The sequence below is a fragment of the Centroberyx affinis genome, unplaced genomic scaffold, assembly GCF_046629955.1.
Source record: "Centroberyx affinis isolate AG114_WGS23_722 - 3 ecotype Tasmania unplaced genomic scaffold, CSIRO-AGI_Caff_v1 ptg002933l_1, whole genome shotgun sequence".
Classification (NCBI taxonomy): Eukaryota; Metazoa; Chordata; class Actinopteri; order Beryciformes; family Berycidae; genus Centroberyx; species Centroberyx affinis.
Window position 1 is genome coordinate 33,391 of NW_027281052.1, and position 25,138 is coordinate 58,528.

Sequence of the window (25,138 nt, forward strand, 5' to 3'; positions counted from 1 at the left end):
TTCACCTGAGGTTCTTTATGCCCTTTATTTCAGAGCAAGGTGCTGGCAGAGTGACTAACCTCAGAGTGACACATGCAAACAGTCGGAGAATTCGAATTGCCTGGACAGGTGTTGCTGGGGCAACAGGCTACAGGGTTACTTGGAGGCAAGGCAGCAGTAAGTGTTATGTACTGTAATAATTTTGTGAGATTTTCTTAATGTATGTTGTACTGATTTGTCATTTGCAACATTTCAAAGAAAGAGCAAAACACAATATTTATGTTTAGCTCTCAGTTCACGATCCTGACAATACTGAGGTAACAGTTATCAGAGCCATGTTTGAAGCTCCCTCTCTTCTTCTCCCTGTTGTCATTTGGCGTGAGGTGTTGTATGTGTTTTTTGTGTGTATAATTTTGTATGACCACCGTCCTCTGCGGTAGGTGCGGAGCAGTCCCGTCCTCTGGGGCCAGAGGCCTTGTCCTTCACCATAGACGGCCTGCAACCAGATGAGACGCTGGTAATTGGTGTTGCAGCTGTGTTCGGTCAGCGTGTTGGGGAGGGGGTCACAATCTCCTCTAAGACTAATCCCCATGCAGCATCAGTGTCTGGCCTTCGCATCGTTGATGTCACGTCGCAGAGGATACGCATTGCATGGTCACCTGTCTCCAGAGCCACTAGCTATAGGGTTATTTGGCGGCGTGATGACGGTAGGCAAATATTAGCATTACAAAGTTGTCAATACCTAGCATTTTAGAGACAGCAGAGACATGCAAATATGTTGAAATCATCACTGGTAACATGATGACAGGCCAACAAAAATATAAAATAGATGTTTAGTGTTTCAATTTTGTTCAGAGGTGATCTAGCAGTCCCTGCTTAAGCTATGGTTGGAGAAAGTTAGGAATTTTTACTTTAACCGCTCATAAGAGGTCTAAATGTTGTGATCATATCTTCTTGTATCTTAGCTTTCATCTCTCTGCCATTTTTTCGTTTGGCAGGAGTGGAAGCGTCCCGGAACGTAGCAGGCAATGTCACTTCCTTCACCATAGACGGACTGCAGGCAGATTCCTCCTACAGGGTGCTGGTGTCTTCACTGATTGGCTCTCGAGAGGGAAGTCCTGCCTCCCTGAATGTCAAGACAGGTACCACACTAAACCACTCGACTACACATCATTGCTGTAATCCATAGTGTCTTTTTGGAGAGCCATTGATACTAGCTGTGGAACACTCCCATGCATAATGAAATTATTGGGACTAAATGAATAAAATGACTGCATATGTAATGCTTGAAACATATTGCCTGATCTGTTGTGTTTCTCTGCAGAGTCAGATCAGTCTGTGGTTGGGACTGTGACATCACTGCAAGTCCAGGAGTCCCGTGGAGAGATTGTCAGAGTGACCTGGGTTGGTGTGCAGGGAGCAACGGCCTATCGTGTGTCCTGGAGGCGAATGGATGGTAGGTCTGTTGCTGAAGGTGAAAGGTTTAATGGAAATAACGTTGCGCTGTAATTGTTTCTGTTTTGTTTTTTGATAAGCTTTTTGGATGATCTTCTCATATAGTGTCATAGATTTTGCAGCACTTTGCACTCATCAAACTATTTTTTCATAGTTTTTCTTTCCAATGAAAATAAGCTATTAGTATCAAGTTGCCTTTAAAATATACATGCCATGTCAGAGTTTAACTGCAATGAATAACATTATCAGGGAGTGCCATCGCAATTTCGTTGTGTTGTTGTCTTGCACGGCAGTACAATGATCATAAAGTTTTCTTGACCTTCTTGACCTATAATAATTACCCACAAGTCATTTTCTTTTGAGAATATGAAGGATGCTGTACGGCAGCCAGCTTGTGTCGCTCTGCTCACTGCTCCGCCTGTGTGCTGCTGCAGGCGGCGAGGAGAGGAGTCAGGTGGTGGGGGGAGGCGTGACAGCGGTGGACTTAGAGCGGCTGGACCCGGGGGCTCAGTACGAGGTGCAGGTCATGGCTTTAGTTCAGAACAGAGAGGGATCCCCTGTGTCTGTCAGAGTCACCACACGTAAGTCCTGTCCCCTACTTCCAGACATCTTTCCAGGGTTCCCATGGGCCTTGAAAATCCTTGGAAGTTTCAAGATTTGAGAAAATTAAACTAAGGCCTTAAAAGTTTTTGAAAATGAATAGATGGTCTTGAAAGTACTTGATTTTTTGCTGAAATATAGCACCCAAAGTCATCAATATGCCTCAGTTCTCTCTGGATCAACGCTTCACAGGAAAACCCTATGATGGATATTGTGTTGATATAGCAGTAGTTTCAAAATTATTTCACCATGATTTCTTCACTTGACAAGATCATGAGTAAAAAAAATGAGACCTCTATGATGTTTAATTTTGATTAAAATCATGTCTTACCCAAAAGATTGCCAATTTTGAGTCCTTGAATTTCACCAAACAGGACCTTGAAAGTCATTGAAAACTTCTTGGCTGGATAGTTGGATAGTTCTTGGATGTCATGTACAAGTACACTGACAAAATGTTTTCAGTGCACATACCTATGTGTTTTGCTGATTCTCTGTATTTATGCTTACAGCTGGTGTCCCCACAACTCCCACTCTGCCTAACACAAATTTGCGAGTGGCAGAGGTTACCCAGAATTCTGTGCTGCTGGGCTGGGTACTGCTATCTGGTGCCACTGGATATATCCTACGTTGGAGGGAGGAGAGAGGTGAGACACATTGTTGGACTTGATACCATGCTCTTTCAGGCTCTAAACATAAACGCAGCTGTACAGTAACATTATTCTAACTGTTTGTATTGCTCAGACACCGGGCAAGGCCTGTCCGTCACGCTCCCTGCTTCGTCCCGCTCCTACCGGGTGACTGGGCTGCGCCTGGGCGGTCGCTACCGCTTCACCCTGCAGCCCACCTTCGCCAGCGGGCTGGGAGCAGAGGCCTCTGTGGATGAACGCACTGGTAACGCACCAGAATATCGCCTTGCATCTTCAAAATGTCAACAGCCTGGTTTTCAGCTTGACAACAATGCATTTTTCAGTTGATGCAGTGGGCTTTGAAAGGGTGTCATAGATCAAAGGATCATAGAACGTTCTTAACCCGTAGACGACCATGTAATCCTTCAATTCAATTAAAACATGAAAATCACCAAAATTGGAGTTATGAGGTTTTCAACCGACAACGAGGATATGGCCATTCATATGCTTTCTGTTCCTGGAAAACTCTTCTGTTGATCCCTTCTCTCTCCGCAGTGTGTGTGGGCGGGAGGCTGGATGTGGTATTTCTGGTGCCGGCATCTCAGGATCGAGTGAACCTGGTGGAACCTCTGATTAACCTCCTGACCAGTGCGGCTGGGTCGCTCGCCACCATCGGAGAGCGTGACTCACAGGTACAGTCCTACACCAAGCAGTGTCAACACGGGACATGGTGAAATATCAGCCCTGATGTAGCTCACAGTATCTGGTGGCACTTTGATCCTTGGTTTATGGTCCTATACTGCTAGATTGCAATATTATCTTCTGTTGTGTCTTCTGTCTTTTTCAGGTGGGAATTGTAGTATATAGTTACAGACCCAAAGTCTGGTTCCTGCTTAATCGCCATAGCAGCTCTGAGACGCTGCTGCGGGAGATCCTGTCTACACCCTTTGATGACAACCCAGGGAATAACATAGGTCAGTGTGTCTCTCTTTGCTCTGTTAGGTGTCCTTACCTGTGTTTGTCAGTGTTTTTAACTGTCCTTTACTGAGCTGCTGGGATGTGTGTGTGTGCCCATGGTCCTGAAGGTGTCTGTCTCCCTCTGCAGGCCAGGCGCTGACATTCACCCGTCAGTTCCTTCTGACCCCCTCAGCTGGGCGGAGACCCAGGGTCCCTGGTGCTGTCGTCATCATCTCAGACAAAAAGTCTACCGACAACCTCACTCTTGCGACCAGCAATATCAGAGGAACAGGTGTGCTAGACCAAAAACAGACACGTTATCCTCGTCTTTGGAATTAAACATGGTCAAATAGTAGTTACAAGTAATTCTTAAGGTTTGCCTTAACCTGCCTGGAGTTCTCGTCAGGTAAATACCACCCTCTACCAGATAGATGGGGTTAGCTGCATCTGGAAAATTCAGATGGTTTCAAGTTGTCAGCCACAGATATGTATCTAAAATTGGATGTGAAATACTTTCCTGGGATTTAGTCTCTGTCCCACTCATCTGGCAGGCTAAAAAAACATCTAAAATATTTCTAAATACTTTTGGACTTACACCTGCTTTGGAATACACAATAACTTCATCATCCACCCTTCTGAAGACACTAGACAAATCTGCATCTGTTCAGTGAGAGAAATCATTTACAATCACAATTGTAAAGGTTTCTCTCCATGCCCCCGCTAGGTGTGACAGTGTTAGCAGTGGGTATAGGCCAGGCGGACGCCGAGGAGCTGCGGCGGGCGGTGACAGATGGCAGCACCCAGAACCTCCTGTATACCCGTGATGTGGCACAGTTGAGCACGCTGCATGCCGACCTGGCAGACTTGCTCTGTGGCATTGCCAGGATACCAGAGGTGGGATGAGAAGAGAGTGTTTTAATCTATATATATATATATCTATAAATGTTCTGTTAAATTGTCTGAGCATTTTGTATATATTCTCGTGTTTGTTTAGGTTGCCCCGGGGCCAGAGCAGTGCACCGTCCAGTGCCCTCGGGTGAGTTATTCCCTCACAGTACTTCCACATCAAAACCATCATCACCATCATAGGTTCAGTGTATGGGACGGACTCAGCTCCAGTCCTGATGTATCTACATTTTATGACTTTCTTCCACTTTCTTGATCTGCATTCTAAATATTTTCCCTTTTCTCTCAGGGTGAGAAGGGAGAACGTGGAGAGAAGGTACAGTACAGAAAGTTGCTCAGTTTCTTTGCTGTTCTTCTACTGTCCTGTAGTAACCTGATGGGAGTTGCGATGTCAGCGGTTAAGTTGTCAATTCTTTGTTTGACTCCTCAGGGTGAGAGGGGCCGAGACGGTGCAGATGGACGCAAGGGAGAGCCTGTGAGTCACTCTTAAACACTGAGCCTGATGACATTGCACTACAGTACTGATATTTTGTATTAATATTCATCTACTAATCATGTGTGTATGTGTATGTGTGTGTGTGTGTGTGTGTGTGTGTGCACGTGTGTGTGTTTGCAGGGTCGTGATGGTTTACCTGGTAGGGACGGCCCCAGAGGCCCAGAGGGAAGGCCAGGTCTGCCTGGCCGAACTGAGGGTACCTCAGCAGGGGTCAAAGGGGACAAAGGGGAGAGGGTGAGTGTAGCTAAGGCCGCGCCAATATTGTACAAACTTGCACAATGAAGACTGAAGTGACGAGCTGTTTGTTCTCTGTCCAGGGTTTCCCTGGTATTGATGGCAGCCCAGGGTTGCCAGGACGACCAGGTTCCCCTGGACCTGCAGGAGTGCCGGTGAGTAGAGGGACCAAAGCCAGCTTCAGTGAAAAATGATTAAGCTGTTTGGTAAATATCTTGTGTTGAGCATAGAATTGAAAAAGTGTGTTGTTTTGTCTGCTGCAGGGCACACAGGGCCAACCTGGGATCAGAGGAGACCCGGTGAGTCATTCTCGTTGTATATATTTTACTGTAATTTAAAGTAGAGTGTTTCCTGGGTGTTTGTTTGCTGAGGATTTATTTCCATTGGTCTAGGGTGAACCAGGTGTGACAGGTGCACAAGGGTCAAAGGGTGACAAAGGTGAAAGGGTGAGCTGAATGATTATTTCTAAGAATATGAAAGTGTGTTATAGTGTATTTGTGTTAGTTTGAGAGACACAGAGACAGACAACAAAATGACGGTGAAGGAGTTTGTGTGTGTGTATGTGTGTGTGTGTGTGGTATTCATGCTGCTCCGCTGCTGTTTCAGGGTGAGCCAGGCACAGCGATTTCAGGAGGGGGTCTTCCAGGGAGGAAAGGAGAGCCAGGAATACCGGTGAGAGACAAACATGGGGATGAACACAAGACGTTCTTACCCAGTCAAGCAAAAACGTTAGCTATGACAACCAAATGTTCAAGATCCACATGCCCAGAAAGTGATAACAAGTGATTCTCAGATGTTTTACTAGATGTTTTGGTTATATTGAGTGAATGAACATTATCCTTTTACTGAGTACTGACCAGTGTTTGTGTTCTGTACTAAGGGTAACCCAGGTCGGCCAGGTAGTGACGGGGCCAAAGGCTTCCTCGGAGCACCGGGGACGCCGGGTCAGGATGGTCGCCCAGGGATACCAGGAACACCAGGCCACTCCATTAAAGTTAGCTTCCTCTCCCACTATTCTCCATTTCGCTGTAACACTTAAGCCTAGAAGCCTGGACACCCTCTATTTTTTGATATATTCACATCAGTTCTTGAAGAGTTTGACTTGTAAGTTTTTGGAACTTTGTTTAAAGCTGTGCTAGGCAAGAGTTTCCTATAAAAAATACACCTGTCTAATCTGCCTAAATCGCAAAGTGGGGCTTCCATAGAGAAGTGCGTCCCATCCACTCTATTTGAGACCCTGTGGTGTCGGATATAGAGACATCTCCACCCACAGGAAGAGACAAATCAAAGCATAAGAGTGAAATACAAGCTGTCTGCTAAGCTGCAGTGAGTGAGCGCTTCATACAAAGAAATCCGTACTCACCGATGATAGATCTTTTGCCTCTTTCGTCCCTACTTTGTCATAAAGCGATCATAGACCAACCGGGCCAACATGAGCATGCTGTGTGCAGTTTGCTGATATAATGTTACAGGATCTGCGGGTATTGAAGTTCAAACAGTTACCTCTCACTGCCATTTGGAGCCACCAATGTGCAAAGTTGCCTAGTGCAGCTTTGTTTTTGTTGTTTTACTTAGTTGCTCACAGGCATTATAAGTGCAAGCAAAGCTTTTACAGTCTCAAAGTAAACAGACATAAAAACATACATAATAAACATAATAAACAAATGTAATTAAAACTATTCCTAATTTTTCTAGAGATCTCTTTAAATCTTTTAATGGAGCCCTAGGAGTCTTTAGACTGCAGTTTGATAACTACTGGTGTAAGATGCAGCTATTGTTATTGTCAGACTGGGCACATGGTGGTAGCATTGAGCCACTAAAGGTTTCAAAGGCAGCTCAAGCATCTATGTGCCTGGAAAAACAGGTTGTTAGTAGCCATGCACTAAATAGCTGTAAGGTATCATTTGAATTTTAAAAGTTTGGGTTTTCAAGAAGAGTGCATGATTTAATTATTAATTTGGAGTGTTTCCAGTCCATCCAAAAATCAATTCCCTTGGTGTTTTGGCTGATATGGAAGTTTGGCATTGTTTGTCTGTGAAAACAGTTTAAGATAAATTGCTTGATAAATAGCTGTCCCTTAGCTGTCCCTTAACTTAATTACCCTTTTCTATCATTCAATTTTCTACCTGATCCTGCCTTTTGGTCAGGCTCCATGACAACCAGTATCTTCTGTTAGCTCATGAAGCCTTGATGTTGAGACATGGAGCAGCAGAGAGGTGGCTTGTGTGTCTGTCAGAGGGATACCAGTATATGTATATACTGTATATATATACTGCTATTCCTGCTCCTATGCTTTTTCTTAATAAATATGCAAAAATATGCACACATACACACAGGTACAAACTTCAAGTACCTGCATGTATGTTTTTGCATATTTATTAAAAAAAGCATCTCTGTCTCTCAGGTAGAGAGAGAAACTTTTTCCTAATAACAATGTTCAACAACTATCTCTCTCTCTCTCTCTCTCTCTCTGCAGGGAGACAAGGGCAGCGCAGGAGAGAGGGTGAGTCGTACCATCAACAGCTTGTCCTCTCACTGCAGAAATGTCCTGAGGAACAGGCCGGCATAATGACTCTGAGCTCTTATCTCTCTCTGCTGACAGGGACCTCCAGGAGTAGGCAGCGGGACGGCCGTGAAAGGCGAACAGGGCTCCCCAGTAAGCCCCGTCAATCACTGCCAATGTGCTGACACATGCATTTTGCTGATCAACACTGTGTGTGTGTGTGTGTGTGTATTTTGCATTTATTTACGAATTTTATTCATTTTATTATCAGGGTACTCCAGGAACTCCAGGGACTCAGGGTCCCAGAGGGCTAACAGGTGCACAGGGCACTAAAGGAGACAAGGTAGGTGCAGATTTAGTGTATGAATGGCGATCAGATTTCTGTCAACGTGTTTGTAGAGGACAGATGTGTGTGTGTGTGTGTGTGCGTGTGTGTGTGTGTGTGTACAGTATATGTGGAGGTTGTGCATGTGTGGTGTGTATCTGAGAGAAATGGCTTGTGGTTGTTTTTCAGGGCGAGGGTGCCGTCGGGTTGGCGGGACCTCCAGGCAGGTCAGGGGAGCCTGGGGACAGGGTAGGTCAGACACACAGTACATTTATGAAGATGGATGAAGATGCCATGAAGATGAATTCATGGTTTTTGCAGTGGGTCTATATAAAAGCAGTAAATTTCAACTGATGCTCTAAGAGCCTGGATTGCTTGTGTGTTTCAGGGGCCACGCGGCCCTCCAGGAGAAATTGGCAGCAAGGTAAGATGAGCTAAATCACATTTTTGGCAAGGTGTGAATAGAAGGATGACCTCTCTCACTGTCTGTATCCTGATAGGGGGACCGAGGACAGCCAGGTGAGCCTGGATCACAGGGAGACAGGGTGAGTCACATTTATGCCAGTGTGAATCAGACTGAGTCAGGTTTGTGTGTCTTGTAGTAACAACCACCATCATGTAGGAACAGCAGAACCATATGCTGGAAGCTTCTGTGGACTACAGTATGTGACTAATTACGCCAATCAAATTTGTTTGTTTTGTGTGTGTGGGTTTAGAATAGTCTGAAAGACTGTGGCCCAGATTCACTGAAGGTTTGCGCAGGGAAGAGCGCATGCTATATCACCAAAATGACCAAAGTGCCATGCTATCCACTAACTGTGTGCAATGAGTGTAAAGCATGCCTAGTAGTCAAAAAATAAAGCCTCTTTGCACCCAGCGTGGTATATAGTATATGTATGTACATCATCTGTAAATCATATTATTTTTTTTATTTGTAGATGAGACCATGCAAATTGAGTTAGCGCCCAATCCACTAACCCTAAGGTCCTTTGAAAAGACTTTGCGCCGAGATCTGTACGGCCATTCACAGTGGCCGCAAGCCTTTTCTGCAAGATGTGGGCAACATTGCCCGCAGGTCAGGCAAGCGAGCGAGAGGGTTTTCTGTCCTAGCATCTCAAATCAGACCAGAGAACGCTCCAGTTATAAAAGTTGCTTCAGGGCGCAAGGGTGATGCGCAATTGTTGATGAAAGAGACTATTTGCTTGTGCAGTGCTCTTTTTGAGAGCTTGTTTGCATCACAGTTTCATTTGCAGAATTTCTTAGTAAATAAGATAAAAACTCAGTGCTCTTAGCTCAACTCAGGTGCAAAATAATGCACAAATTGCCCTTACAACACAATATTAGTGATTTGGACCTGTGTTTCTTTGCAGGGGGAGAGGGGACCGGCAGGTGAAACTGGGGAGAAAGTGAGTACATCAATATTTGCTCAGTTTATGATTTATTTGGTTTATGGTTTATATCTTTCCTTTTAAAATGATCAAGTGCTGTTGTCTAAATAATGATGTATCTCTCAGGGGGACTCAGGGAAGCCAGGCCTGCCAGGAACAGCAGGGTTGAGGGTGAGTGGCAGACCTCCATGTAGTGCTGCCTAATGACATCAGTCTATCATTTTGTTTGTTATTTGTTTTAGTATTTGCACTTTGATATGACTATTATAGATGCATAGATCATAGACTTCTTTCCATTTGTCATCAGGGTTTACCTGGGCCCAGTGGACCACAAGGGGAAAAGGTGAGGTTGATTCAATCAAAGTGTAATCATCTGACAAGCAGCGGGTCAATATCAACGTGATTCCATCACAGAATGTTTCATAATCTGATGTGACAAATTCACAAACAATGATGAATGAATAAATGAACCCGTCTTTTTCCAGGGAAACGAAGGAGCACGAGGAGAGCCTGGTAGAAGTGTGAGTTATTGGATAAAAAATGTCATGTGATATAATCATTCATCTGTCCTTTCATTTTGGATATGTGCTTTCTGTCCATGACAAAGTGTATATGTCTGTGATGATTATTGTATATTATTCAACACATCCAGGGTCCAGGCCTGGCAGGGAAGAAAGGGGAACAGGTAGGCTTCCCATTTCTCTCTTAATACAACTCATCATGTTAAACAGAGTTCTCTGCTCACTGTACGCTGACATGCCATCCCTCACTTTGATTGGTTTCCTCTCTTCTGCTCTCCTCTCACAGGGAGAGCGGGGCCTGCCTGGTCCTGAGGGACCGAGGGGAGAAAAGGGAGAGCCGGCCCAGAAAGGGGAAAGAGTGAGTTGGCACCCACGGTGATGAATGCAGTTGTGCGTGTGTGGGTGTGAGTTTATTAAAGGCCTGTTTCACTGCTGTGAATATGATGATTTATTAAAACTAGGTCAGCCATGTAGTAGAAATGTGCAATTATTTTTGAAATTGACCAGAGAAAACTGAGAAAAGGCTGTAGATTCCCCATATCGCTCTCAAGGGGGAATCCTACAACAACCAGAATGCATTGCGCGCGTCACTGACTCTGATGGTGTGTTCACGGTCAGTGTAGCACCAAAGACAAAGTTAGCAGAGACAAAGCAGCATTATATCTCTTTACTGAGGCTTATTTTCATTTACAAAACGTTTTTCCTCATCGAGTCTGGATAAATCGCACCCGTTTTCAAAGGATCATAAAACAAACCAGCGCACTGGAGTCAGTTACGTTATGTGGATCAACTTACCGAGTGCTGAACAGTACCGCTGGATGTAGCCGCAAGTTACAGGTAAAGTTAACACAGTCGCTGTTGTTCTGTATTCAGAGTCTGATATAATATTCTGTCAGAAAACAAAGTCAGGTTCACCAAAGCACTGTGAAGTTTGTTGCAGCGCAGAGTTTTCTGTCTGTCCCCCTGACGATCATCACCGGGCACAGGTGTTCAGCCTCCCCCGGTGCCAGTGGTGTAGTGGTGCCTGGAGAAGTGGGTATACTCTTAATTTATGCCCCCAATTTTTTTTTTAAAGCGGCCAGTCCAGCAAAGGATAAACGCCCTGTGTTATAAACAGTGACATGTAAGACTACTCTTGCGTATTTAGTTCACCCAAAAATGGGCTAGTAGGCTAGTATTTGCACATTGTCACTTAACTTCTGCTGCTTAACTTCAGAGAGTAAGGCTCATTATGAAATTAACATTAGCCACAGAAGAGGTGCAGATTTTGCAATCAATACTGGCCCACAGACTATAGGGTGAGACAACTACATAATTATGCATTTTGAGTGAACTATTCCTTATTCCTTAGTCCATCCACACATGAAAATTGGACAACTATTCTCTCACCTTGCAAGTAGTCTATGGGCCAGTAGTTTCTTTTGTAAACTGTCTCTTGGAACAGCTGATTTGCAACAGATAGTGTAGGCCAGAGTGTGCCACCATTATAAAATTAACATTATTTGTCATGGGGCAGTTTGCAAATGTTAATTTCGTTGACAAATAATTTTCATCATAGTTTTCGTCAACAACATTTTTTCATTGAGGGAAAACAAGGTAACTAAATTAAAAATAATTGATGATGACAAAAACTATCACGAAATGTAGTGACAATTTAGTCAGAATAAAAACGAGACGAAAATGCTAGGGAGAAACGAGTTGGGAAGAGATCCAAACAGAAGAAGTCTCTGTGCGGTCTGTCTCTCGCTCTCTTTCTGTCTCTCTCTCTCTCTCGCTCTCTGTCTCACTCTTTGCAGCACACTACTGAATGATACGCATCAGAGGGGATTTAGAAGTGGGTATACGCAATGCCGACTGAAAAATAAGTAGGTATACGCCGTATACCTGCGTATACCCTGCACTACACCACTGCCCGGTGCAGGCGCGTCTCTCTCGGCTGACGCTGTTACAGCTCCAGTGGTCGCCCTCTCCTCCACACTCTGTTTTCTCTGATTCCACAGCACTATATTCAGCCTCATAAGTTGTAATAGTGGCGCCACATCTCTGCTCCGACATTATATTGTAAAGCTAGTTGTTTTTTTGTGTTAGATTCAGCTCTTCTGGATGAATCACAGAGAAATTTAGCAGCTTAGCTTAGCTTAGCTGCGGTTGAAACGTCCGGTGGTCGCTTCCTCTTCCAGACTCTGTTGTGTCTGATTCAACAGCGCGATATTCGGCCTCGTATCATGCAACTAGTTTTCTTCCAAATATACTGATATTATAAAGTATTTAGTAGTATGATATTTTAGTGTCTGCTTTTCCCTATCACTAGCGTAGCATGTGACGGAGTGTTTTGGGAGACCCAAATTTTACCGTCCTTGAAGGCACCACTCGAGAAAATGCGGAAACGTAGTTTGTAGTCTAAGGCCGATCTCCAAAGTTTGCCAGATGATGCGTTTTGCGTCACCTGGCGGACTTTTGCCGGTAAATGAGCGGGGAGCTCTGGGTGCAGGCAATATGGAGGGAAGTTAAACATTGTTCATTTGCATATACTACCCATATTGTAATGATACAATGCTGGTTGAAAATCGGCAAAGTTTCCCTTTAATGCATGTACACTTAGGCATGTGTCCAAATGGCTTACATTTTCACATCTAATTTTTCTCCCTTTTCTTTTCCTTTCTATCTGTCATACTGTCTCATTGTGCAAGGGATCACCAGGGCCAGGAGCCCCAGGCCAGCTCGGGCCTAAAGGAGAGCCAGGGGATCGAGTAAGTTCAGGCTTAATTCATCATAACACACCACTCTTTAATGGAACAACAAACTGCATAATCAAAATGTTTACAACTGCTTTGATATACTCCTGATAATAGCATCCATTATTCATGAAGCATCCCTTTGTGCCAGCTGTCAGTGTAGGTCATGCCCTAAAACCACACAAACTGCCACTGTGAAAATACATAAACATGTGCTCCTTCCTCCAGGGACTCGCTGGCATCAGTGGAAGGCCGGGTGCTAAGGTGAAAGGCCTGCTGTGGCTTTTTTAGCCTTTCAGTTTATTTATATTTCATCACAAACACTGACCATGCCTTTGGGTATTGTTCAAGTAGCCAACTTATTACAGGCAGCGGTGCCAGCACTGGTCTTATTGTCTTGTTACTGTGCCTCAGGGAGACTCCGGTGAGCCAGGAGAGAAGGGGGAGAACGGGAGGCCAGGAATCCCAGGAAGGAACGGTCTCCCTGCGAAACAGGTCCGAGTTGTGTATGGGATCTGGCTGCTTTCAACTCTTGACTGTGCAAAGTAACAGTATTCACACTCATCCAAATATCGGACCTGCTGCGGCTGTGTTTCTCTCTGCACCTTGTTTCAGAAACACTTTATTTGGATTGTCCAATGTTGATACTCAACTATCAGGTGACAACAGGTAGATGCTCAACAATGTGTCACTTGCCTATTGGATGCATCTCTATAGAGTATGTAACCCTAACTCGACCCTATTTCTAAAATTCACCCCAACCCTAAATACTAAGATTAACTCTAGCTCAGACACTGAATATCTAGCCACTACTTTGGACACAATTATGAGAATCACTTGAAACTCAGTAGACATTTTCGTGACACATTAGACCAAGAGTCTTGGTCAAGACCTTGACCAAGAGTTTGTTCGTAGTCTACTCTCTGTGCTACAACCATTTGACCATTTCTGTTATAGCATGCATGTTGCTATCAGTATGTTTAACGATCTAACCAGTCTGTTAAGCCTTCTTCTGTTCCTCCCACAATGCATTTCATTCCAATGATGCAACTTTAGAGGTAAAAAATAATACAATTTCTGTAATAACTACTGCTACTGTCTGCGACATGTCGATTTCAATTTGCTCACAAATTCTTGTGTGTGTGTATTTTACCACTGACCCTATACTCAGTTGATGTTCTGGTGATATATGTCACTATCCTCCCCAGTGAAGTCAATGAAAGATTTATACTTCTATTTTACAGGGAGAGAAAGGAGACAAGGGTGATGAAGGCACTCCCGTAAGGCTTGATCTCTTTTTCTTTTATTCTCTCAGTTCCCATGTCCCAAATACTCTCTTTCATCTCTTATCATTTTGCTCCATTCCAACGAGATAGTGTTTTGATGTCACTCTCGTCATCCACTCTCGTAGGAAAAATCACATATTTCTAATTATTAGTGTCTAGACGTAACTGCCAGCATCTCCTTGTCTCATGTTTGTTTTCTGTTTTGATCTTCCCACCAGGGGGAGTCTGGTCTTCCAGGGAAGACGGGCGAAAGAGGACTAAGGGTAGGACAAGCGTTGTGATGCGTCTTTATACCCAAACTTAAAAATTATTGAAGATTGTTTAAGATTTTTAAGTCTCTCCGATTTAAGTCTGTCCATCTCTTTAGTGTCAATTTGCTGTGTTTGCACATCAATGAAAAGGGGACATTTTTATTGACCCCCTTCAGGGCCTGGCTGGTCAGCCAGGACGACCAGGGGAGAAAGGAGACGTGGGAGACCCAGGAGAGCATGGCCGAAATGTGAGACACAGATTTATTTATTATCATACAGACAGCTTTTCAATATGCTCTAACTGTGGCATTGAGAGTGGAAACAGTGAGGAAGGTCGGCCGCTCCGCGTCTTTATTGATCTGTGTTTGATCGCAGGGCAGCCCCGGACCTGCTGGATCGAGAGGAGAGAAAGGAGACCAGGTTTGTTGCCTGCTCTCTATTTGCAAAGTGCTTATCTAATTTTCTATCTGCTATTTATGGATTCACATTGTACTTTACTCCTTTCTTCAAGGGAGCTCAAGGTCCTCCAGGACCACCAGGGAAGGTGGTAAGTGAGCCGCGTAATTTGTTTAATAACCATTGTACCATAATGATAAGTTCATTAATAATCACTTAAGTTCAAAGCAGACTGCAGTTAGTAGCACTTAGATTCCAGCATGTGGCTACTATTGAATGAAGTTCCCAGAACCATGAAAAACAGATAGGAGGCCGGAAGGCTGATTAGCTTCTGATGTTAAAGGTAGTGGGGCTCTATGGAAAAAAATGGTCTTGTAGTCATGAGGGAAAAGTGGTCAAAGGCATCCGAAACATGTCAGGCACAGTTTCTAACTTTTCATAATGAATAGCCAAATATAATAAAGTTGTTTTTTTTTAACATATTTTAGGGCCTTGCATCACTTTTTCCTCATTCACAAAACCATGTTCTGACAACACAGAAAAAGCAGAACTATATAAAATATGTGACCCTCCAAACTGCCTTACCCACTACTCTCTCCTCCTCAGGCTGACATCCAGAACCAGCTAAGAGGAGAGAAGGTACGTTCTGTTCCTCTAGACGTCTATGTAGGCTTTAAGTCTGAATGTGTCTCCGTGTTCATTCATTAATGCATCAAGTATCCTCTCCCTTACAATCTCATTGCATCTGTTGCAGATATACTGCATCGACTTTCTAAATTATTAACATGAGCAGTAGCGAGACCAGTGCCTAGTATGTCATGACTAGGCCCCTATAAAATATAGGTTAAATGGGTGAAAATCCAAGTGCCACAGCTAGAGAACCTCTCTCTGTATCCCTGAACTCTGACATCACTTTGGTTCCCAGGGCGACGCTGGCGACCCAGGAGAGCATGGCAGCAAGGGTCAGAAGGGCGAGGCAGGGTCTCCTGGAGCCCCAGGAGTACAGGTGAGTTCACCTCACATATGTAATTTAAAAACTGATCCCTGAGCATCTGATATGTCACTGCCTATATGCAGCTGCATGCACACTGACCCTTTCCTTCTTGTTTTGATGCGTGTGACTGATGATGCTTTCTACTTGTTGTTCATACAGGGTGTTGAGGGACAACGGGGACCTGCAGGGGCGAGAGTGAGTTTGCTGTCTGTCACTGCATCTCTTCTGTACAATTTTGTCTTTATTCTCTAAATTGCCATGTCTATGATAAATATCTGACTTGTTTTCCCCGTTGTCTCTCACACTCACATCACTTTCACTTCTAATCTTTCCAGGGTGACACAGGAATACGAGGAGGCCCTGGAGACAAGGTTTGAATTGGATCAGTGTGACTGGTCCCCACATTCCCACAAAAATGGCCCATGTAATTCTACCAATATTAGAAACTTAAAGGAGTTCCGGCTTTCTGGTGACTGGCAGGTTCCACTGTCCTTCATTCCACCGGATTCTGTTCCCCATCCTGCAGATTCCCAGTGGGATGAAGCGCAGTGGGGCTGGCAGACAACGTCAAGGCAAAGTTGAACTGAGACGCTGAAACTGTTCTCTTACCATTTTAGTCCATAATGCAGTCCTCCCAGTTTTCTAGGTCTTCCTCTGACCCTAACACCTCTGTCTGATCAGGGAGAAAGGGGAGCATCCGGGTTAGATGGACGCGCTGGTCTTGATGGTAAACCGGGTGCGCCAGGACCAGCCGGACAGAGGGTACTACCGATTCTGCCTTCTTTCCACCAAATTACAGAAACACACCACATGTAGAACCTCACTGGGTGCTGAATCTGGGCGTTGCTGATACATACATGTATTTCTCTCTTTGTGTTACAGGGAGACCCAGGGAAACAGGGAGATCCAGGGAGAGATGTGAGTATCCTTGTGTTAGTGTGGTTGTGATCGTTCGAAAAAAAAAAGATTCTGGTCTGATTAGCGTTCTATTAGAAGTGATCGACTATTAGTATTAGTTATCAGCAATCATTTGAATCACTTTTTATATTAACATGTTTTTGAATATGATCATTGTTCAGTAATAGCTTGAAATTCAGTTTGAGGTAATGTCTATTTATTCATGGCTGACTGTAGTTAACCAATGGTGTAATATGGTTTCAGTATTAGAGACCTTCAGAGAGATAGCGTTGGCATGCGTGACAGAAAAACAACAGTTCTATTTGGTTTAAGGTGACAGTATTTCGTTCTATTTAGTTCCAGTTGAATGGTAATAAGGTAAGATAAAGTAAAAGAGGTCATTTGGCATTTGCTCCTCTAAACTAAGTGCTTAACCACTTTTTATAATGATTCAGACTCCCAGGTGATTTTCAGATGAAGTGAATGGCCCTGTTTGAATGGCCCTGTTGCAAAGTTGGTCAAGCAGCTGCATTATAGGGCTGAAAGATATTTACAAAAAATCGAATTGCATTATTTGACAGAATATTGCACTTGTGATTTAAACTGCGATTCATATCATCAAGTTTTTCATACATTTGTTAGAACTTTAAAATTGTTTAAAGAAAAATGATTTTGTAAAAAAAAAAAAAATAGATGTCAGAGTGCAGGATTTATAGAGTTTGAATATGATGAAAGGTTTTCACCAATATTGTACTTGATTCATGGACCAAAGATTACCTGGAGCTCTAAAACACCTTGTTCACAAATCCATTTTGGACACCCCTTTCTCTCCTAAGCAATTAATTGCAGCCTCTGCGATTTGGAAATTGCAGAAGTTCATATTGCGATTTCAATTTTTTATTTTTTATTTTTATTAATTGTTCAGCTCTACTGCAGTAGAGAGGTTCCAAATAATTATTATATCAATAATTCATGAGGCAATCAGATTTAATATTTATCTAGAACCCTGGGCTGATAAGTTGTCTAACGCTATTATTTTTGTATTCTGATCACATAATCCAAGGTTATACTGTAGTTACCCAACAGTTCTGTGTTTACCAAATTTGCTCTTGTTGAAAACATCTTTGTGCAGTTCCTGTGTGTGTGCTGCAGAGGGCACTGTGGAGCTGTTACTGTTCATTATATTCCTCCTGGGACCAGTTACATAAACCAACTGTAGTTACAGACCTTCCACTGGTCTGAAATGTGTATATAGACCAGTTTCATATAATTCCATATTGCTTCAAAGTAAAGGCCAGTAAAGGCCTGTGTCCAATGAGTGCCTCTCTTTTTTCTAGCTGCAGCGCTGTCTAGATGCTTGGAGAATGTGTGTCTGCTGTCACTCACCCTGGAAATCTGTTTGAAAGCTGAAATGTTTTGAAATTCAGTGGCTTGCATGTTGAGTGCTAAAAATTCTCAGCTCTCAGTGCTTTTGAGAGTTGAACCGTTTCCAATGTAAATAAAAAAACGCAAATAAGAAATGCTCATGGTAATCATTCTAAAATTCCACTCAGCTGTTCAAGTGACAGTTTTGGGTAAAGAGTCTGAATCCTGTTTTGAAGAGCGGATACTTGACAGCTCTGCAGCTGCTGCTGAACGCCCAGGACAAAATTAGATGGCATTTCTAAGATCTAATTTCTAACACACATCTTATCACATTTCTTTGTTGATGCAGTTTCCGTTTTTAGGTTACCATTTTTAAATACTGCTACACATTTTTTCCCATTAAGTGTATTATTGTACCCACAGTTCTCTATCTAAATCAGTTTTAGCACCTACTAAGTCATTTAATTAGACTAAAAGTGAGATTTAAGTGTTCACTCTGTTGTGTGTGTTTTACCAGGGTTTACCAGGACTTAGAGGGGAGCAGGGCCCCCCAGGCCCCACCGGGCCCCCAGGCAATCCAGGCACAAATGTGAGCACACACATACACGCGCACACACACACACACACACACACACACACACAGTTTTAGTATTTATCGCTCTATCTCAATCTATTTTTATAAAACATCTATTTCTTTGCGTGTGTCTTATCAGTCTTGCTATTATGTTTCAGGGTAAAGCAGGAGTAGACGGCAAACCAGGGGCTGCTGGCAAAATGGTGACTCCTCACGCGGACATTTCTCTTCTCTCAGCTAATACACACCAGCATCCTGAATACATCCAGTTGCCATGCTATACCATGATACTTGCAACCATGCCTTTGCACATTTTAGTAGTGATTTGAATGAAATACTTTGATGTTGATTTTGTTCAGTCAGTGTATGAGTCTTTCCAGCAGTGATCATTTTTTTCTCTATCTTTGTCTTTCTCTCACTGTAATGGCCACTTGACATAAAGTCCTTCCTGTGAGTGACGCTCACTGATCAAAAGCAATGCAGGCATTTACTTCACGGTTTGTTGCATAATGGCTGCCTAAAATGACTCTCAACTGATATAATCACCCAAAGCAGCAGCGTTGAATTGAAAGTGCTACTACAGCAGGTTGGCCATTATTCAGTCTGTTACTGAAGAGCTTGTTTTAGAATAACATTTTGATTTGTCTTGCAGGGTGAGGATGGTGTGCCAGGTGAAGATGGGAGAAAGGTTTGTGCCTGTTATTCAGTTTATAAGATCATCTGGCATTGGGAAGATAGTCTTAGTTGAGTTTTAGTCAGTGTTTGTTTTAGGACTCTTCAGGACAAAAGTAAAATGTAGTTGTAGTCTAATTCAATAGTTCACTTATTTGACAAATCTGTGAAATTGATTTTCTGGCATCGGTGTCCTCAAACAAATGATGTCATGCAAAATGGCCCATTAGCAGTTGGCCATTAGTAGACATTTGTGAATGTTGTTGTGATGCCACAGATGTGCTTACAGTTTTACAGGAAATCAAAGATCAAAGATCTCCTTGTAAAGGAGATCTTTGATCTCAATGGGACTAACCTGGTTAAATAAATGCTAAATAAATAATATGTCAAGATGCAAGATGGAACAACAACAAACAAAAACAACTAATAGAATAAATAACTTGTAGTTTCTGTAGCTAAGACCCTAACAATTAATTATTCAGCTTTGTGGGCATTTGCTTATGAAGATTGTGCTTATTATGTCATTGTTTCTATGGGAACCTTACACTGTTGTCTTTAATCCACAGGGTGACAAAGGAGAAGTCGGAACATCTGGAAGAGACGTCAGTTTTGCTAAATCTCCTCTGTATCATCCTTCCTCTAATGCACCTTTTCTCACTTTGTGTGTCTACACTGTATCCTCTCTCTGTCTCAACCCCTTCCACCTTTCCTCCTCTCCCCCTTCCGTTATTGATCCTGCCTTTCTTGACTTTATTGTATTACACATTAGCTTTCCTCCTTTCTTTTCTCCTCATCAATTTCCCCCTCAAGTGTGTATTTATTAACAGTACTTTGCTCTGACATTGACATTACCATCACACTCTCACTCACTGGTGAATCAATAGCCCTCTGAAAAGCAGCTATATAAATTCGCTAGCCTCTAATGATCAAGCTTAGCCTTTAAGGGGGAGCCACTTCTGAGAGGGATCCAGAGGGGCTCCAAATGTCAGACTGCTGGTTTCATGTGCAAATTCATATTAATTATCTCTAGAACATCAGTGGAGGGGAGGCCGCGGCCACCTGCTTTGATTTTATAGTTCAGCCTCGGCTATAGCGCAGAGGGAAGCATCGCTGTGAAGCGTGAGCTCAGCTGTATTACGGGGTTGTGTTTCCAGGGCCGTGACGGGCAGAAAGGAGACCGGGGCCTTGCCGGGCCTGTGGGGCCCGTCGGCCCACCGGGGTCCCCGGGAGTACCTGGCAGCATCGGTCCTCCCGGACAGGTGAGGCTAGACTGAGTAGATGTCTGAATATGGATGGGTATGATAGGTGGACATGATGGACAGTACTATCTCTCAACATTACCAATCCACACACCACCCCTCTGTCTCTGTCTCTCTCTGTCTCTGTCTCTGTCTCTGTCTCTGTCTCTCTCTGTCTCTGTCTCTGTCTGTCTCTGTCTGTCTCTGTCTCTCTGTCTGTCTTTCTCTCTCTGTCTGTCTCTCTCTCTGTCTCTGTCTGTCTCTGTCTCTCTGTCTGTCTTTCTCTCTCCGTCTGTCTCTCTCTGTCTCTGTCTGTCTCTGCCTCTCTCTCTGTCTGTCTCTGTCTCTGCCTCTGTCTCTCTCTTTGTCTCTGTCTGTCTCTGTCTCTCTGCCTCTGTCTGTCTCTGTCTCTCTCTGTCTGTCTCTCTCTCTCTCTGTCTGTCTCTCCCTCTCTCTCTCTGTCTCTCTCTCTCTCTGTCTGTCTCTCCCTCTCTCTCTCTGTCTCTCTCTCTCTCTGTCTGTCTCTCTCTCTCTCTGTCTCTGTCTATGTCTATGTCTGTGTCTGTGTCTGTGTCTGTGTCTGTGTCTCTGTCTCTTTCAGGTAGTGTATGTCAAGGGAGTTGAAGCTGCACAGATCCCGGGCCCCCAGGGGCCTCCAGGAACCCCGGTGAGCGTGCATGGCATTGCAGCGTTCTAATGCTGTTTTTAGTTGCATTTCTTGAAATGGATATTACTGTATTACACACATATCACTGCTTTTTCTGCAGTGTGGGTTGCTGGCAGTAATATAGACCTCCAAGGACTATAGAGGAGAAAATCACTCTACACACATATAAGTCCTCTGCATGGATTTATTTTTTCATTCAAATGACCTTCCTTTCTGCACACTATCTCACGAAAGGCCATTTGACAGAAACGTCGAAAAAAAAAAAAAAAATAGGAGTAAGTCTCTGTGCGATAATATTTTTCTATATGGATTTTTCTACATGGATAGCACCACCGCCTCCCACGGAAACAACTGATGTGTGTGTTATCCACATTTATCTCTGTATACTAGTGCTGCCCTACCACTGTCTTATCTAGTGGTTTTTAATCACTGTCCCCTCTCTGTCCTTCAGGGTGTACCTGGGATCCCGGGAGCCTCAGGAGTCAGAGTAAGTCATAGTTGTCTATATTGATCTCACTTTGCTCTAGATTAGTAACCAGTCAGTCTGTTCTTTGACCTTCTGACTTTTCTCTTGTCCAGGGAGAGAGAGGCCCGCCTGGCCTTAAAGGTGAAACAGTAAGTGAAGCTTCCAGTATATCCCTATAATAATGAAAGTGTGATATGACTAGGGTTTCATGTGTTTTGTGTTGACGCACTAATAATGTTATGTTAATGACAGGGAGACCCAGGAGAGGACGGGGCGCCAGGCAAACCAGGAACATCAATGGTAAGACAGTCAGAATGTGACCTGGAATGACCCAGTTGAAACTCTTGGTCTCTGTTGACTGGTGTTTCTGTCTCTCTCTTATCAGGATGTGCAGAAGGCTCTGGCCAGTCATGGTATTCAGGTATGTGGACGACACTCAAGTATGAGTTGCAATGTAATGATTCTGTGAAATCTGTGTTTTTTTGGGCCTTTAAACATATAGAGGAGTTTCAAATTTCCATTCTTTCATGTTCTATCATAAAAGGAGATTTTCTAATTTATATTGAAATACATAGGCATTCACATTGAAGTTGGTTGAAATTTAAATATGCCTGTGTGTCTGTGTAGCATGTTACCTATAGGACCTAACTGGTCTCGCTTTCACTTGGTTATGTAATGAGAAGTTTATTATATATTTTAAGTGGGAAGATTTGTTTGCGTTATGGGGTTGAATCTAAATTCAGGGATGCAACTAAGTCCACAAATTGAAATATATTTCAGTGAAATATATTTAAATTTGTGATTTAAATGGTCTTACTTAGTTAAGTCCAAAAAAAATTAGCTTTAATACAAAATACACAAATATTTTAATATATTTCAATTTGTGTATTAAAGTATTTTTTGGACTTAAATCTCGGTAAGAGAAAGTGACACAAAATACACTGATTTTATGGAACTATCCAGCTGCTTAAGTGAAAACTTTGCTAGGAGAAAAAATGACTGATCTAAAGCGAGGCCTCTCTTTTCCCACATAGATGTCTGATCTGAAGGTGATGGTGGATAAGAGGGACGTACCGGTGATACCAGTAGTGCAGAAGGCAGAGAAAGGACAAAGAGGAGAGAGGGGTGAAGCTGGACAGAGAGGACCACCTGGGGCAGATGTAAGTATGACTAAAGGCATCTTAGAGGCTTAATGTAAAAATGGACAAGTCGGATTAAGAGCCCCACTAAGATCACAGCAAGTCCAAATGGGGGCATTTCATTTCTATACTTATTGTTCTGTCTATTGCATAATTCAGGAATTGAATAAATCATATTTGATATTCTCTTTTCATTCTCTTGTGCACCAGGGAGGCCGTGGGTTGCCAGGGGACAGGGGTTCAAAGGGAGATCATGGGGAGCGAGGACCTGCTGGGGCAACTGGGCCTCCAGGAAGGGCCATTGGAGAGCGAGGACCAGAGGGACTCCCGGGCCAGGCCGGAGAGCCGGGCAAGCCTGGAATACCAGGTGTTCCCGGGAAAGCTGGGGAACTAGGGGAGGCTGGAAGACCGGGAGATAAGGTGAAGAAGAAGAGAGTTGGGCATAAATGAAAGCTGACACTCACATGGATTGGCCATGACTCCGCTAACATCATGTCTGTGTATCTTATAGGGGGAGAGAGGAGAGAAGGGGGACAAAGGAGAATCTGTGAGTGTTTCCTTTGATCCTCCACGTCATAGTAGTGTGATGACATGTTTGATATATGTATTTGCACAATGGATTGAAAATTACTGCTGTTTTTCAGGGCAAAGTAGGGCTAACAGGAGCAGCTGGCCCCCCAGGTCAGAAGGTGAGCTCCTGATGTACTGAAACCTAGAGATTCAACGGTTCAGACCTGTGATAGAGTCTAACTAAATATAGGACATAGTAATGGGGTTCAAAAGCATTTGTCTGTGTGTGTAGGGAGCGTCTGCTGAGTCAGTGCTGACCGGCGCCCCCGGGGCCAGAGGCCTTCCAGGAGTCCTAGGGCCGAAGGGTGAGGCCGGCGATTCAGGACCACAGGGACCCAAGGGAGACCGGGTAAGATTTCATTTCCAAATAGTGCGAAAGCAAATGATGTGATGTTTCCATATGCGAACTGGCTGTGTGACGGTGTCTTACAGGGTTTTGTGGGGCCTCGTGGTGAAAAAGGAGATAGAGGAGAGGCTGGAGAAAAGGGACGTGATGGCTCGCAGGTGAGCTGGTTTTCAGGTGTAATCTAATGTAGAGTATGGTACCACTCGTTTGTACTGAAATTAGAAAGACTCTAATAAACCTTCACCTTGGTTTTGATGTTAGTCGTGTTACTGCAGAACCTTCTTGTTTTATGTTTCCCTTAGCTTCTCGAGACACGATACAAATTTAAAGTGTTTTGTAGAAGAAGCAATATGTGCTTTGTCATTTCAGGGAACAGCAGGAGAGCCAGGTAAACCTGGTCAGGATGGGAAACCGGTAAGTGGAGGGTTGGAGACAGGCCTAGTTATACTTCTGAGGGAGAACTTTAGGTGATGATATTGTGAGAAATATGAATATTCTGCAAGAGCACAACATAGTAGTGTTTTTTTGCTTCAGAGACACTTGTGTAAATATGTAGTAAATATTTGTATTTTTTTACCAGCAATCAGATGCAATTTAATATCTCGATTTACTGTACTTTTATAAACAACCACATGCAATTTAATATACTGATTTACTGGATATTTGTGCCATTTCGATATGGGAGTATGAATGCATTCTGCAAGTGTACGGCATCTACTTACCTTTTTGAAAAGATTCAACCAGCAGGGTTCCTGTTCACATCAAAGGACACGCTGAGGTTTCATCGCTTCGGTTATTGTACCATTCACAGTGATCAGTAACATACTGCTGGTCACATTATGTAAGTCATGAGCAGCTGTACAGGAAGGCAGAAGCGATTGCGTGGGAGTAAGAATAAATGTAAGAGGAAGAGGGAGAGATGATGAGCACTTCCTCATGCTTTTTGTTTCCTTCCCTGCATGTCGGAGCAGGGTCCAACAGGGCCAGCTGGTCCTCGAGGCCAACCAGTGAGTAACCAGTAACCCAGCAAGGGGGCCTTCTCTTAGGCTTGAGCTGCGGAGTAAACCATGGGGTTGGCTGCGAGCACTAAGCCGATGGAGCTCTCTTTCCCCCTCCTTGGGCTGAGGCTATAGATCCTTAGACAGTAACCTTTTGCAGCTCTGCATCTAACACCTCACTGTCTTCTCTCTTCTCATCCTTTCCCCCTCATGTCTCTTGCTTCCTTTTCTATGTTGTTTGTTCCCTTTCTTTCCCACACTGTTCCCCACCCACCTGTCCCTCTATCCTCCTGTCATCCACCTTTCCTCTCTCTTTCATCCTCTCCAGGGCCTGCCTGGGTTCCCAGGAGTATTAGGCAGACCGGTAGGTGCTCTGCTGCTGGCTGGCATGCTTGAGATCTGGAGGAGGGAGAGGCGGTCGGAGGGAGAACTTGTCCCGGTGGTAGAGAATACAAGTGGGACAGGGAGAGTGGACCGAAGCTGATGAGATGCCATTGTACTTTAGCATAGAGAGGAAGTAGCTAGCTTGAAGGAGGCTTAATAGCAGGAAACTA

The 25,138-nt window shown here is 43.7% G+C and overlaps 1 protein-coding gene across 1 annotated transcript in view; it reads left to right on the forward strand.

Moving 5' to 3' along the window:
* Window positions 1-25,138, forward strand: part of col7a1 (collagen, type VII, alpha 1) — a 62,722-nt gene that overhangs the window by 15,316 nt on the left and 22,268 nt on the right. Inside the window, exons 18-81 of the mRNA XM_071536753.1 lie at window positions 34-156; window positions 420-686; window positions 978-1,121; window positions 1,304-1,435; window positions 1,869-2,015; window positions 2,544-2,678; window positions 2,776-2,925; window positions 3,216-3,352; window positions 3,508-3,634; window positions 3,766-3,909; window positions 4,342-4,511; window positions 4,612-4,653; window positions 4,813-4,839; window positions 4,954-4,998; window positions 5,140-5,253; window positions 5,337-5,408; window positions 5,517-5,552; window positions 5,646-5,699; window positions 5,860-5,925; window positions 6,134-6,247; window positions 7,730-7,756; window positions 7,856-7,909; window positions 8,028-8,099; window positions 8,271-8,330; window positions 8,470-8,505; window positions 8,582-8,626; window positions 9,452-9,487; window positions 9,596-9,640; window positions 9,777-9,812; window positions 9,955-9,990; window positions 10,122-10,154; window positions 10,277-10,348; window positions 12,681-12,740; window positions 12,954-12,989; window positions 13,140-13,220; window positions 13,970-14,005; window positions 14,230-14,274; window positions 14,439-14,510; window positions 14,638-14,682; window positions 14,774-14,809; window positions 15,265-15,306; window positions 15,584-15,664; window positions 15,812-15,847; window positions 15,988-16,023; window positions 16,334-16,414; window positions 16,535-16,570; window positions 18,432-18,503; window positions 18,647-18,691; window positions 19,141-19,176; window positions 19,727-19,762; window positions 20,315-20,405; window positions 21,004-21,065; window positions 21,517-21,552; window positions 21,645-21,680; window positions 21,784-21,831; window positions 21,917-21,952; window positions 22,566-22,691; window positions 22,881-23,090; window positions 23,182-23,217; window positions 23,315-23,359; window positions 23,473-23,589; window positions 23,673-23,744; window positions 23,956-24,000; window positions 24,558-24,593. Coding sequence (XP_071392854.1) covers window positions 34-156; window positions 420-686; window positions 978-1,121; window positions 1,304-1,435; window positions 1,869-2,015; window positions 2,544-2,678; window positions 2,776-2,925; window positions 3,216-3,352; window positions 3,508-3,634; window positions 3,766-3,909; window positions 4,342-4,511; window positions 4,612-4,653; window positions 4,813-4,839; window positions 4,954-4,998; window positions 5,140-5,253; window positions 5,337-5,408; window positions 5,517-5,552; window positions 5,646-5,699; window positions 5,860-5,925; window positions 6,134-6,247; window positions 7,730-7,756; window positions 7,856-7,909; window positions 8,028-8,099; window positions 8,271-8,330; window positions 8,470-8,505; window positions 8,582-8,626; window positions 9,452-9,487; window positions 9,596-9,640; window positions 9,777-9,812; window positions 9,955-9,990; window positions 10,122-10,154; window positions 10,277-10,348; window positions 12,681-12,740; window positions 12,954-12,989; window positions 13,140-13,220; window positions 13,970-14,005; window positions 14,230-14,274; window positions 14,439-14,510; window positions 14,638-14,682; window positions 14,774-14,809; window positions 15,265-15,306; window positions 15,584-15,664; window positions 15,812-15,847; window positions 15,988-16,023; window positions 16,334-16,414; window positions 16,535-16,570; window positions 18,432-18,503; window positions 18,647-18,691; window positions 19,141-19,176; window positions 19,727-19,762; window positions 20,315-20,405; window positions 21,004-21,065; window positions 21,517-21,552; window positions 21,645-21,680; window positions 21,784-21,831; window positions 21,917-21,952; window positions 22,566-22,691; window positions 22,881-23,090; window positions 23,182-23,217; window positions 23,315-23,359; window positions 23,473-23,589; window positions 23,673-23,744; window positions 23,956-24,000; window positions 24,558-24,593 — 4,706 coding nt within the window. The remainder of the gene's footprint in view (window positions 1-33; window positions 157-419; window positions 687-977; window positions 1,122-1,303; window positions 1,436-1,868; window positions 2,016-2,543; window positions 2,679-2,775; window positions 2,926-3,215; window positions 3,353-3,507; window positions 3,635-3,765; window positions 3,910-4,341; window positions 4,512-4,611; window positions 4,654-4,812; window positions 4,840-4,953; window positions 4,999-5,139; window positions 5,254-5,336; window positions 5,409-5,516; window positions 5,553-5,645; window positions 5,700-5,859; window positions 5,926-6,133; window positions 6,248-7,729; window positions 7,757-7,855; window positions 7,910-8,027; window positions 8,100-8,270; window positions 8,331-8,469; window positions 8,506-8,581; window positions 8,627-9,451; window positions 9,488-9,595; window positions 9,641-9,776; window positions 9,813-9,954; window positions 9,991-10,121; window positions 10,155-10,276; window positions 10,349-12,680; window positions 12,741-12,953; window positions 12,990-13,139; window positions 13,221-13,969; window positions 14,006-14,229; window positions 14,275-14,438; window positions 14,511-14,637; window positions 14,683-14,773; window positions 14,810-15,264; window positions 15,307-15,583; window positions 15,665-15,811; window positions 15,848-15,987; window positions 16,024-16,333; window positions 16,415-16,534; window positions 16,571-18,431; window positions 18,504-18,646; window positions 18,692-19,140; window positions 19,177-19,726; window positions 19,763-20,314; window positions 20,406-21,003; window positions 21,066-21,516; window positions 21,553-21,644; window positions 21,681-21,783; window positions 21,832-21,916; window positions 21,953-22,565; window positions 22,692-22,880; window positions 23,091-23,181; window positions 23,218-23,314; window positions 23,360-23,472; window positions 23,590-23,672; window positions 23,745-23,955; window positions 24,001-24,557; window positions 24,594-25,138) is intronic.